At 40.7% G+C, this 13,079-nt stretch overlaps 1 protein-coding gene across 4 annotated transcripts in view; it reads right to left on the reverse strand.

The window, feature by feature from the left end:
- The window catches only part of CCDC27 (coiled-coil domain containing 27), a 1,043,518-nt gene that overhangs the window by 693,235 nt on the left and 337,204 nt on the right, over nt 1-13,079 (reverse strand). For all 4 annotated transcript variants that reach the window (XM_044062954.1, XM_044062953.1, XM_044062952.1 and 1 more), the window contains one exon: nt 6,999-7,171. In XM_044062954.1, the coding sequence (XP_043918889.1) occupies nt 6,999-7,171 (173 nt within the window). The remainder of the gene's footprint in view (nt 1-6,998; nt 7,172-13,079) is intronic.

The raw sequence follows: 13,079 nt of genomic DNA on the forward strand, positions 1-13,079 counted from the left end.
CCCTCCTTAAGGTTTGAGGGTAGTTCTCAATATGGTTTATTGGCTTTGCTTTTTAATGCTGTGCAGACTGATTGCCTAATACTTACTTACATACCTATTATTCTTTAAGCTGATAAAGGCATCTGCTTCTCCACATCCCACAGTAACACATAAAGGAAATATTTAACTGATTCTCCACTCCTGTAACTCTCTCTCTCTCTCTCTCTCAGGTCTCACTTTCTTAAATATATTATACTCTCCAACTAATCTCCAGTGCTACTTAATAGTCTAACATCTTCCAATTTTTTACATTCTCTCCAAAGGCTATGCACTCAAGTGCGCTAGCCGTTTAAAGCATTTACTTATTGGCCATTTTGGGCTAATTCCTATCTCTTTCTAGCTCCCTGCCTTAAAACCCGCATTTGCACGGTTTTGCACTTGTTTCTAACACAGCACAGCTCCTCGTGGTGTCCTGCAGAGTGATTCAAGCAGCAGAGAGACAAAAGAGAGACTTTAAACAGATAAAGTATTTTTTTCTCTGCTTTCTAACTGCGACTACATTTTCTCGCCGAAAAGCGAGTTTCTGGCTTACTTAATATCTCAAAAGCATTGTTTTTGTATTTTAACTTTTTTTTGCACTTCTAAAAGTCATTTTTGTGTTGTTTAACTGTTGTAGGCTACACACTCAAGTGTGGTAGCCGTTTAAACCATTTACAGTGTTTCCTGTTTAAGTTTCTGTTGTTTCTACTAAAAAACAAAAAAAAAAAAACAAAAAAAAAAAAAAAATCCTTGTTTCCTGCCTTTTCTAAACTAGAGTAGTCCAGATTTCAGGTATGCTGAATTCTGGGCTGTGGTATAGTTCCTGTATTGCCCATATCCTTACTTGGATAGGAGGTAGCTTCTCTGTTCACCAGTGAGAGTGGGGGGCTTTCAGCAGCCTATCTGTCCCTGGAGGAGTGGTCTCAGCCCAGCAACTAGTAGCTTATTGGCCATTTTGGGCTAATTCCTATCTCTTTCTAGCTCCCTGCCTTAAAACCTGCATTAACATTGCGCAGTTTTAAACTATTCCCGGCTCCACAAAGTCTGCTCTTCAATTTTTCCCTTAGAACTAGCCAAACTCTAAAAGTAAGCACTCAGCCTTCCTTCTACAGCCCAGCATTTGCTCAAATTTCTCAGTAAAGCAAACACACTCTGGCTAGGCTTATAAATGCCCTAGGGCAGATAGCCTAGTATGAACCTATGAACCTATGAATATAGTATAGCACTACACCCCCTTATACTATCTAGAAGTACAAGGCTCCCTATTCGTCCATTCTGGACAATCAACAAAACAGTTCTTTAAACTATCCAGACATGTCCAAAGTGCAGTTTCAGGTATACTCTCCAGTCCAGCTGGTGAATCTGGGAATCTTGAGGCAATGTTACAATTGCCTTATGTGCACAGACAACCCTCTCCTCCTTCCAACAAACTCAAATGTATGTGAGAGATGCAACTATACAGCCAAACTGGAGGCTGAGCTCTCTCAACGCAAGACTGGCACAGTCAGTCAGGAGGAGAAGGAAACCACCCACACCACACAACCAGTCCCACATAGACCAATCATATCAGCAAACAAGACACATAAACTCACAAAAACATACTTGGAGGCTCTAAATAAAAATCTGCCAAAGCAGCAAAGACCTCCAAAGCAGACATCCAAGCAACCGCTAACACCTAACAACTCTCACATATCACATACTTCACAAAGTCAGTGTGCCACACAGTCGCAGCCCTTAAGGCTAAATAGCACACCAAATATACTAGCAATAGGAGACTCTTATCAGGCACACTGACGCCCCGCTCACAAGACTGAACAAGGAGAAGGTCACTGTAAGCTGCTTGTCAGGTGCCAGGATCCGCCACATAACACAAGCACTCAGGTCACTCCACAGCAAGTACAAATATGACTCTGTCATTGTATATGTTGGTGTGAATGACCCGAGACGTACCTTCTTGGACTACATGAAAAGAGACAGAGGAGCTCTCGGATCATGTAGCCCAGGCTGCTATGACCCTGACCCTGAGTAGCATCTTGCCTCACCAAGAATGTTGCCACAGTATAAGGACAAAATGATCAATTTTAACAATTGGCTAAGCTATTGGTGTCATTCAAAGGGGATCCAGTGTCTGTCAGCCTGGGATGACATGCTCGACAAGCCACATTGCTTCGCTAGGGACGGCTTGCACCTGACACCCTTAGGCTTTCAAATACTGGCTAAGGTTCTTGCCACCCCCACAGTGCCTTTTTTAGGCAAGGCTCAAAAGACAAACCCACCTCCATAGAAAATACAAGAAACAAAAAACTAAGGGTAATGCTACTCAACGCCAGAAGTCTAAACCTCAAGATGCACACACTCAAGGCACTCCTTAGTATGGAGAAAATCAATATCTGTGCAGTAACAGAAACCTGGTTCAAGGCTCCAGAGAGCACCCCAGCACTACCAGGATATAACTCACACCATTCTTTTCGGCCCCAGAACTCCGACCGAAATACTAAAGGCAGAGGAGTATCCATTTTCATCAAGGATACCCACACCTCCAGGTTAGTGGCACTGCACGAGGCATCGGAGACCATCCATGTGCAACTAAGAGTGGGCAAAACTGATTTTCAGTTTTTAGCCTGCTACAGATCACCCACCTTGTCCCAGGACCCCCACTTGGCATTCCTGAGAACATTGGAGAATATGAAGGTCTCACCAAACACCATGATAGTGGGGGATTTCAACTACCCAAACATTGACTGGGAAAACTACTCAAGTCCAAACTCCTCTGAGCAACAGTTCCTGGAATTTATAAACTCAAACACCATGGAACAACTGGTCACCACTCCCACAAGAGGGGACAACATATTGGACCTGGTCATCACCAACATGGGGGCTCAATGTTCCACACTAGATGTAAACCCCTCGTTGGTAAGATCAGACCATAAATTAATCACTATGGACATCCACATCCCAACCCCACCCCCAGCCAAGGAAACCACTGTGAAAAACTTCTCAAAAGCAAACTTCACACTTCTCAAGACCAAGGTGGAGAACTCCAAAGCACCCGGGCTAATGGAAAATGCTACCCAAAATGCAGAATCCTTCACAAATGCATTCTATGAGCACCTACAGGAATGCATGTATCGTGCCATCCCAAGTAAAACCAAGACTCACTCCTCCAAAAACAGGAGACCAGTCTAGTGGACCCCGGCAATAAATAAACTTTACAGCAGAAGGAGGAAACTATTACATGATAGGGCAAAATCCCAAAAAGGGAAGGCATCCCTGATCAGTACTAGCAAGAAACTTCGATCCCTCATAAAATCATCAAAGGCTAGCTTCGAAAAAAAATTGCCAAAGATTCTAAAGATAATCACAAGGCTTTCTTTAGCTACATCAAGAATCTGGGTGGTAACTCCCAAATCTGCTCTGAGCTGGTGCAAAATGGCACAAAGTACACTGAACCCACTGACATTGCCAACATCCTGGCGAACAGGTTCAGTGCAAACTTTACCCCTCTCCCCCCCAAAAGGACCTCTGTCTATCCCAGAAGTATGCAGTCCCCTGACATCACAGACACACAAGTGAAAGCAGCCCTTTCCAAAGTAAAAAAACACAGCATCAATGGGACTGGATGGCATCCCGGGCTGCGTCTTACACGAACTCCAAAAAGAACTAAACCCTCACATAAATTCACTGTTCCAACTCAGCCTCACCACAGGTTATGTACCCAAAGAGTGGCGTACAGCAACGGTAATCCCACTCCACAAAGGGGGCGCCACAATGGATCCCGAGAACTATCGCCCTATAAGCCTGACTAGCCTGGTCTGCAAGGCTATGGAGCGGATCATCATGGATCTCATAAACAAAGACACTGGGAACCTCCAGACACTGGACCCTACCCAATTCGGCTTTGTTAAAGGCAGATCTTGCCTCCTAAACCTAGTTGACTTCTTCGAAACAGTTACCAAAGCCATAGATGAGGGAAAGGCAGTCCACATAGCCTACTTGGACCTCGCAAAGGCCTTCGACACAATACCCCACTCTGGTATCATAAATAAGCTTACCAGCCTAAATATCAACCCATTCGTCACAAGATGGGTTGCAAACTGACTCAGGGATAGAACTCACATGGTCAGAGTTGTGGGTGCCATGTCTGACTCTAAACCGGTTACAAGTGGCTCCCCACAGGGCTCTGTCCTGGGACCCCTCTTGTTCGGTATATACTTCTCTGAGGTACAGGCAAGCACGGGAGGAGTGTGGCTGACCAAGTTCGCAGATGACTGCAAACTGAGAGCCATAATCGACTCACCGGCTGACACAAGCATCATCCAGAAGGGTCTTACGGAGCTGGATACCTGGTGTCAAAACCACGGCCTCAAGCTAAATGCCAAAAAATGTATAGTCATCCCCTTTGGGAAAAACAAAGTGCCCACAAACTACCACAGAGGAGGTAATCCGCTAAGTACGGAAGAAGTAATTAGGGATCTGGGGACCCAAGTAGATAGTAACCTCTCTTTGACAATCACATTGACAAAGTGGTTAGAAAAACCTTCTACATAACTCACCTAATCACAAAAGGCTTCACATCTAGATCAAGAGAGGTCATTGTGCCCCTCTACTCATCACTCATCAGGCCCATAATTGAGTACAATGCCCCATTTGGGATGTACATTACCCGACACCTGCAACAGCTGGAGATTCCTCAAAAGTACCTCACCAAGAGGATCGTGGTCCTCAAACAGATGCCCTATGCAGCTCGACTAAAGAAACTCCAGCTCTACTCAGTTGCTTACCGACTACTCAGAGGCGATCTCTGCCTGACGTACAAGGCCATGTCTAACCCGGAACTAATGGACATGCTCCACCTCAAATCTTGATGAGTGGATGAATCATGTCTGCTGATCCCTCCTATGCCATCCTCAAGACTGTCTCTCTCCAACCTGTTAACACTTCACATTTAATATAAGGTTGTAAACTATCCCTTTATTTTTTAAATATTGGTAAATATATCAAATTTTAAAAATTCCAACAAATACTCAAATATTCTTAACAGAACAAGTTTCAACATTACTAACCTCTTTGTCTACATTGTTAATTTGTGTTATGTTCAGTTTTGTGCATCTGATCATACAGGTAATACCTACTGTTCTCAAATCATTTTTAACATTTTGTTATACTTGCTAAATTTTATTTGATAATATTTTAATTGTAAACTCCTGGGGAGGGACTAGAACTGGTCCATGTGTATTAATACTCTACCCCAGTAAACAAATTCAGATAAAGTAAAATAAATAAAGATAATTTCAGTACCTTTGACCAAGTCAATCATTTGTTCTATGGCTAATTCACCAGCTTCTAAATCATTGGTCCCCAACTTACCATCCAGATTTCCACAATAAACACCACTCTCCATCTCCCAGAAAACAGGCCACAGACACAGTTTGACTAACCCGGTAAACAAAAGTAAGTCAATCATATTAGATGTGTCTGACTAGCAGTACAGGCAGTGAATGGATGGGGTGATTTGAGAATGGGAATGAGGGGCTGATGCTGGCTCAGCCATCCTAGCAAGAAGTAATGGCAGGGCCCAGTAGATTGGTGATACCTGCAGGCGTGTAGGTGTACTGCTTGCAGCAATAAGTCTGGTATGCACATACTGTAGGTGGCATGCAACTTGACCCTGAGGCTTGGCATCTCAAGGTAACAGCTACTGTGTAACACACAAGCCATTGCAGATATGGATTAGGAGAGTAAAAAAAATCCACACTCTCCTCCCAGTGGAAGAATCACTAATCTTGGCAGCAGACACACACATCCAAGGAGAGCAAATGGGATAATGAACTGTCACACAGGAAAGAATGAGTGGATCAATTTGGTATCCTCGAGGGAGGCATAGTGGTCAATGTGGAGTGGGTAACCAAATAAGTTAGTTAGCAAATTAATTAATTAACTAACATTTGAATAGTATAACAAACACATGAAAGTTGAAACTGTGAGTTAGTCTATCAGAACAATCTGATAATTGCACTGCTAATCTAAGCAATTCCATTCCTTTTATTGTGCTGAATAATTCAGTCATTTCAAAAATAGAAGCTAGTATTACTGTAAGTGACACACAAACAATAAAATACGACATACTGCATATTTTGCAGCAGTATAGTGAAAGAACCCACTTCACTATACTGCTGCAAAATATGCAGTATGTCGTATTTTGTTGTATAGTGACGGAACCCACTTACTGCAGTAGTGGTGCTGCGGTAGCGTTGTCGCCTCACAGCAAGACGTTGTCCCGTTCGATTCTCAACTAGAGCGTCTTCTGTGTGGAGGCATGCGTGAATGGGCTTACCTTCATTGAAGGTTGTGCGTCAGGGCTGGCAAACTCGGCACATAAAAAATCTACTGCCAATCATTAGCGGACCGGAGTTCCGCTGTGGCGACCCCTAACCGGGAAAAGCCGAAAGACACAAACAAAGTGAGGGAACCCACTTAGGAAGATCATTAGTTTATAAGTAAACCATTATAAGGATAAAGAACATATGTTGTTGACAACTGCAACTAAGGCAGTGCTTCTTAAATGAACAGGACAGGCTAAGTTACCTTCATATCAGATAACTTCTTAAAAACAAGAACAATAAAATTTGTTGACAAGGCAATATTCAGGTACTGCAAAAACATGCTAAGGTATAAATTCTGATGGAAAATTGAAGAATATAGAAACATCGCGCGTGCACACACGCACACACACACACACACACACACACACAATGTAATATGTATTTTAGCAAAATTTAAGTGAATAACTCATTAACATGAACACCATTTATTATCATTTACTCCAAGTATTTTAAAGGACAACACACAGCTATTCATGTCAAATCATGTATTTTCTGCATCAGCACTGTTTGGCTTACCTTGGTCATTTGCTATTTCTGAAAAGTAGCATGAATCTCAGAAATGTAATGGCATGCATGATTTGCATTTCTGTTACTCACCTTTTCATGCAGAAGGGCAAGGTACCAAGGTATTTTATTTCCACTTGTGCTTTGTTGATTAGAGCTAGATGTCAATGGTCGATGGGGCTGATCCTGACTGACTGTGCTCGTGCTTAATGAGGCAATACTGTTTGGAAGTTCAGTAAGGGTTCGATTGAGAAGAAACTTGCAGCCTATAGAAAACACTTGATTAGTTAAAACAGCAATATTCTGACCTGAAAATACAGTCAACAGATACTCATTTAGTAATAACATAACTCTAGTAAAGTCATAAATGAGCAACTACTTTATTTTTTTTTTAAAGCATACTTTAGTCATTCCTTTTTTCTAATTTACAACTGGCAATTGTTCAGATTTTATTTATTTACAGCCACGGGCTGTTTGTTTTTATGGCCGGACTAGTCCAAATGGGCACATATCCACTTACCACTGAGGCACAGGAGAAAGACTTCATGCAGATTTATTAGCAGATTCACAAATCAAAAAATGAAGGACAGTGTACAATGCAATGCAAGTAAGCAAAACATATACAACACATCCCTACATAATGCAAAACCAAGAATGGGGTGGTGACAGCACAAACAGTATATAATGATTATTTTGTTTATTTTATCATGCATTAAGAAGATAAATCCACAAGGCACAATTGTTTCTAGTCAGGGTGACCTAGAAGCACTGTCTGATTAACTGAATTGCTCAAAGTCAGAGTAGATAAATGAAGCAACCTCAACCCCACAAACAGAAGCTAAAGCTCAACTGCAGATTAGCTTCAATTCTCCCACACTAAAGTGCTAGACACAATAAAATATAGAACATATACATATGAGCAATGATAGTAAACAAAGATTTACAGCACAACATTATATTTTTTTCAGAAAGAGGAAGGAATACTAGCTGCAGACTTGTACAGTTAGCATTTCTACATTTACATGGTTTATCAGTGTATTGAGTAGTTTTGCTAAATAGGTAGCTAAGGTTCATAGAGTCATAGGTGTGTACTAGGCAAACAACCACTAGGGCCTTTTTAAGACTACCCATGCATCCCAAATCTTTGACAAGTTTTGGTACCCTTGATAAGTATAATCAGAGGCCTGGGAGATGAACCATTTACAGGCTGCCTATGTCCATTAGAGACATAAGTGTCAAACCAGGGATGAATTTCCTTTTCCCCATCCAAATGTCCAAGTTGCACTTCAACACGGTTAGGAGGGAACTCTGCTTCACATGGATGGGGAACTTGTTCTAGACAAGGGGTAGTCTCTGGGAGACGAGGGGTAGTCTCTAGGATACATACCTGTCTATTTATATCATATGTAAGGTTTAAATCTTTAGAATGGGTAATTCTGGTGATGTTTGTTTTGTGGATATGCAGGAGGTCCATCAGGGTAAGGACTGATGATGCCTTGTATGGTAAGCATAGATTTACAATGACCTCTGCACACAACTGAGTACTGCCTTTGAGGTTGCAGACGTAGCTAAAGAATGCCTTGTGGTTGTCCTTGGCGTGAGAGGCCAAAATTCTCTCAATTTTAGCTTTGATAGATTTTATTTGTCTTCTGAGCAGTTTGTTTAGTTTGATAAGAATGTTTTTATCCTGCTTGGTGTTATGCTTCCTAATGTCTACCACAATTTACTTACTTCTGTTATACAGCCTACTGATGTTGTGATTCCACCAGGGTGGCTTGTTTTTAGAGTTAGTTCTGTTCTTATTCTTGGTGGGTACAGCTGCCTCTATCCATCTGTTAATATACTTGCATAGGATTCCTGTGAATAGCTTCGCTTAGGCAGCAGCAGCGTTCTCAGGGTTCATGGGGGCTTGACATTTTGACAGGTCATCATTTAATAGTAAGAACTTAGCCATAGGGTTAGCTGGGGTTCCAAGTTTCACTTTTACTTCAAAGGAGACCATTCTGCAGTCTGACCTTATCAGAGAGGACATTACACTAGGGGGTGTGTGGCACTCTCTCATATACAGTTGTACCTAGACCAGCATGTTTGCACACCTGGTCTACAAATTGAAAATCTGGTCCAGGAAGTTTGTGTTTACAAAATCCAGGAATCTCTGTCCCTGCAGGCTTGGTGTCATATACGATTCCCAGTTAATAGTAGGGTAATTAAAGTCTCTCATGAATTTCATATTGCGCTGGATGGTGAGTATTTCCAGTAAGCTTAAATACATGTTAAGAGTTTCCTGGGTCATAGAGGGGGGCCTATAGCTTGCAAGGAAGTGGTATGGGACTTTGTATATGGTGATTTGAACGTGGAAAAGTTCAAGTGCATCATCATCATCATCATGTTTGACCAGCCTTGAGGTAAACTTATTTTTGATGTAAATCAAGACATCGCCACATTTAGTCCGACTGTGTAGTAGCAGGTCTAAATGTGTGGAAGGCATTATAGCCTTGCATTGCTGGTCTGCTGTCCATGTCTTTAAACCATGTCTCAGTGACTATCCAGATGTCAGAATTCTTTAGGATAAGGACAGCACGTAGGGGGTGGAGTTTCTTGTTAAGACTCAACATTAGATTTTCTTCTTTTGTTATTTGCTATAATTGAAGTACTTTCAGTTTGGAATTGCCTACAAAAGGCATTATAGTGGAGAACAATGCTTTAGCTAATACTGAAAGCTAAAGGGGAGAGGTACAGACCATCAGTGGCAAAGCAACCTGGTCTGTTGACCATCTCCTTCCATGCTAACAAATATTGCACCCTCTTAGAATGACAACAGAAACTAAGCCAATTATTAGTCAGTCATCTTCTGCTTGCATTGTAAGATCATCCTTGGAGAAGTTAAAATGCTGCTCAAGCCTAGCCTCATACCAGCCAGGGCCACATATTCCAAGAGCTCCACGATGTCTCTCTTCACATAGTCTACGGGACTATGTTTCAGGTCATTTACACCCACATGGACTATGACTGAATCACACTGGTACTTGTGGTTCTATGAACTGAGTCATGCATAATGTGGTGGATCCTGGCCCTTGATAAGCAACTTTAACCAAAATGTCTCCAAAATATATATTTTTTTAATTTACATGCATGTTGATATTCTAACTAATTAGTTAAACAGAAAATAACTGTATGTATGATCCTGGTCAATAAACTACAATACTACGTAATAAAATAATATGAAAACACAACATACAAAATAGATAAGTATAAATGAAGGTAAATCAATTGAGGGGAACTACTAAAGTAGACCCTGATGATTTATGGATGGAGTATTTAGGAATATATTCTGAAGTTAGGTTAGACAGCAGCGAATCAAGCAGTACTTACTGGAAAGAAAGAATTAGTTTTGTCAAAATAATGAAAAGAGGAGATCTGCCTGACTGGCTACTACTAATGCTGTTCTCACCACAGCTTCATGCTGCTGGGATACAATAACCCTTTGCTTTTTCTCTCACCATAAGCAAAACATTATAACCAATCCCACAGCAGACCACAGGTTCATTGTTCAGTTTTTCCCAGATGATGCAGGGGTCTGTATGTTTGTTGTAGCCTCTTCTTGGTAGATGCCTTGACTAGCAATCAGACCAGTCAAGAACATCCCACACAGACACTCAATTTCAGTTAAGGACAGTCAGGAATCAATGGCCTCTGCTCTCTCACCAGAAGCAAAATATAAGCAAAAATCCCAAGCTGGCACCTATGAAGCAGTTATCAAGCTTGTTGGTGAGCAGCAGTCTTCAGGAAATAATGTCCCTATGATGCTTCTCTCTAGAGGAGCAAAACAGAAGCACTAATACCAGGATGACTACTAGGAGCTATCGTCTGTGGTGAGTCTCAGCACCCAGGCATTCAAAAGAAATACTTCTGCTTCAGCAAGGTACTGCTAGGCTGGCAATACATTGACAGCAGACATTAATATCATCACTATGGCTGAAAGTATACAAATATAAAAAGCATACATGATTGTTATGCTCTCTCTCTCGGTCTCTCTCTGTATATATATATATATATATATATATATATATATATATATATATATATATATATAATTTAATTGGTTACTTTTCTTCCAGCATCATGTCATCTTTAGTTTACAGCATTTACTTTATCCAAAATGTCTCCAAAATCTTTTTTTTTAATTTACATGCATGTTCATGTTCTAACTAATGTGCTAAGCAGAAACTGCTTATTTGTATGTATGATCCTGGTCAATAAACTACAATACTACGTAATAAAGTAATATGAAAACAGAACATACAAAATAGATAATAATACAAAATAGATAATAAATCAGTCTCAATAAGTATAAATGAATGTAAATCAAAAAACTGCCTCTAGGAACTACTGGAAATGTTATAATATTGGACTCATTGTTAAGCAGCACAGATTCCACACATCCGTGGCTGAATAATGTTCTTATAATATATGACTCACTGTTATGTAACACAGATTCCACACATCCATGGCCGAATAATGTTCTTATAATACAACTGCTTATTTGTAGGTATGATCCTGGTCAATAAACTATAATACTACATAATAAAGTAATATGAAAACAAAACATACAAAATAGATAATAAACCATTCTTAATAAGTATAAATGAAGGTAAATCAAAAAGCATTAACTAAATTAAAAATATGGTTACACTTTAGAAATGTAGTTATTTCAGCACCAATCATTCAAGAACTCTGTCTGACAGCACACAGTCAGGTTTTCCCCAGTCTGTCAGTCAACAAGCCCTTACGGAAAAAAACTGCCTCTAGGAACTACTGAAAATGTTGTTATAATGTACGACTCAATGTTATGTAGCACAGATTCCACACATCCATGGCTGAATAATGTTCTTATAACATGTGACTCACTGTTATGTAGCACAGATTCCACATATCCGTGGCTAAAGAAAGTTTTATAACATGTGAGTCACTGTTATGTAGCACAGATTCCACACATCCGTGGATGAATAATCTTCTTATAATATATGACTCACTGTTATGCAGCACAAATTCCACACATCCATGGCTGAATAATGAGGCAGTCACAATGACCTGCCTACCTAGATTAAAAATCAGAGCTATAACAAATAAGGTACAAAAAAAGGTTTACATGCTTACTGGGATGGCTATGAACTGACCATTGTCTATCTGGGAGTAAACAGTCTTAGGATTTCCATCTCAGTGTACAGAGTATTAGAAATAAATAGGATATTCTTGGAACCTGGGTGTTACAATATAATCTAAACATATTAGGAATATCTGAAACTTGGTTATCACAGAAATGATGTCCTTTTGCCTTCTTACCATATTTACTGGCACAACATACCTGATAATAAAACTGCACGATAGGTCCAATGGCTACACTTCCTTCACCCAGCTGACCTATTCGCTTTTCCATCAGGGTGAGAGCCATTTGACCTATTGGTTTTTCAGTGAAGGCAAGAGTTAGATGTAAGAGAGCAGGCCAATATATAATCTTGCATACCATACTATCTGTGTCTACACAGCAGCATGTGTGTTCTGCGATAGCTGTTATCAAAAGGTGCATGTACCCTGTCTTGCATGTCCAACATCCTGGATAAGTGGCTCACTGCTGTGCATCATGGGCATGCTAGTGTCTGTGCTGCAGGTGATACACTTGTACTCCTGCAGCATCTCCATTGCTGTGAACAGAGCTGCCTCCCTCCCTGCTTGTTCCCATCCTATACTTCCAGGACCTTCACTGCCCAAACTACTAAAACAAATGAAGAACAATGATTTTAATAAAAATAATCAATGATTTCACAATATCAGTAGTAGGTGAAAATGCATGCACACTTGAAAACAACTCCAGCTATTTACTAGTACAATTAGTAATTAGTACTAATTTCAAAATGCGGTTGATTGTGGTGGTGCAGTGGTTAGCATTGTCACCTCACAACAAGAGGTTCTCCGGTTCGATTCTCAGCTGCAGTGTCCTCTGTGTGGAGTCTGCATGTCCTCCCTGTGGTAGAATGAGTTTTAAAGACATGCAGTAGGTTTAAGTGTGTGTGAGCCTTCTATGAAGGTTGGGCACTGGGCTGGAAACTTGACACAGTAAAAACTTCACTGCCAATCATTCTGCGGACCCGTGATCCACTGTGGTGACCCCTAATG

Source organism: Protopterus annectens, chromosome 2.part1 (genome assembly GCF_019279795.1).
Source record: "Protopterus annectens isolate FY-2018-M chromosome 2.part1, PAN1.0, whole genome shotgun sequence".
NCBI classification, from domain to species: domain Eukaryota; kingdom Metazoa; phylum Chordata; order Ceratodontiformes; family Protopteridae; genus Protopterus; species Protopterus annectens.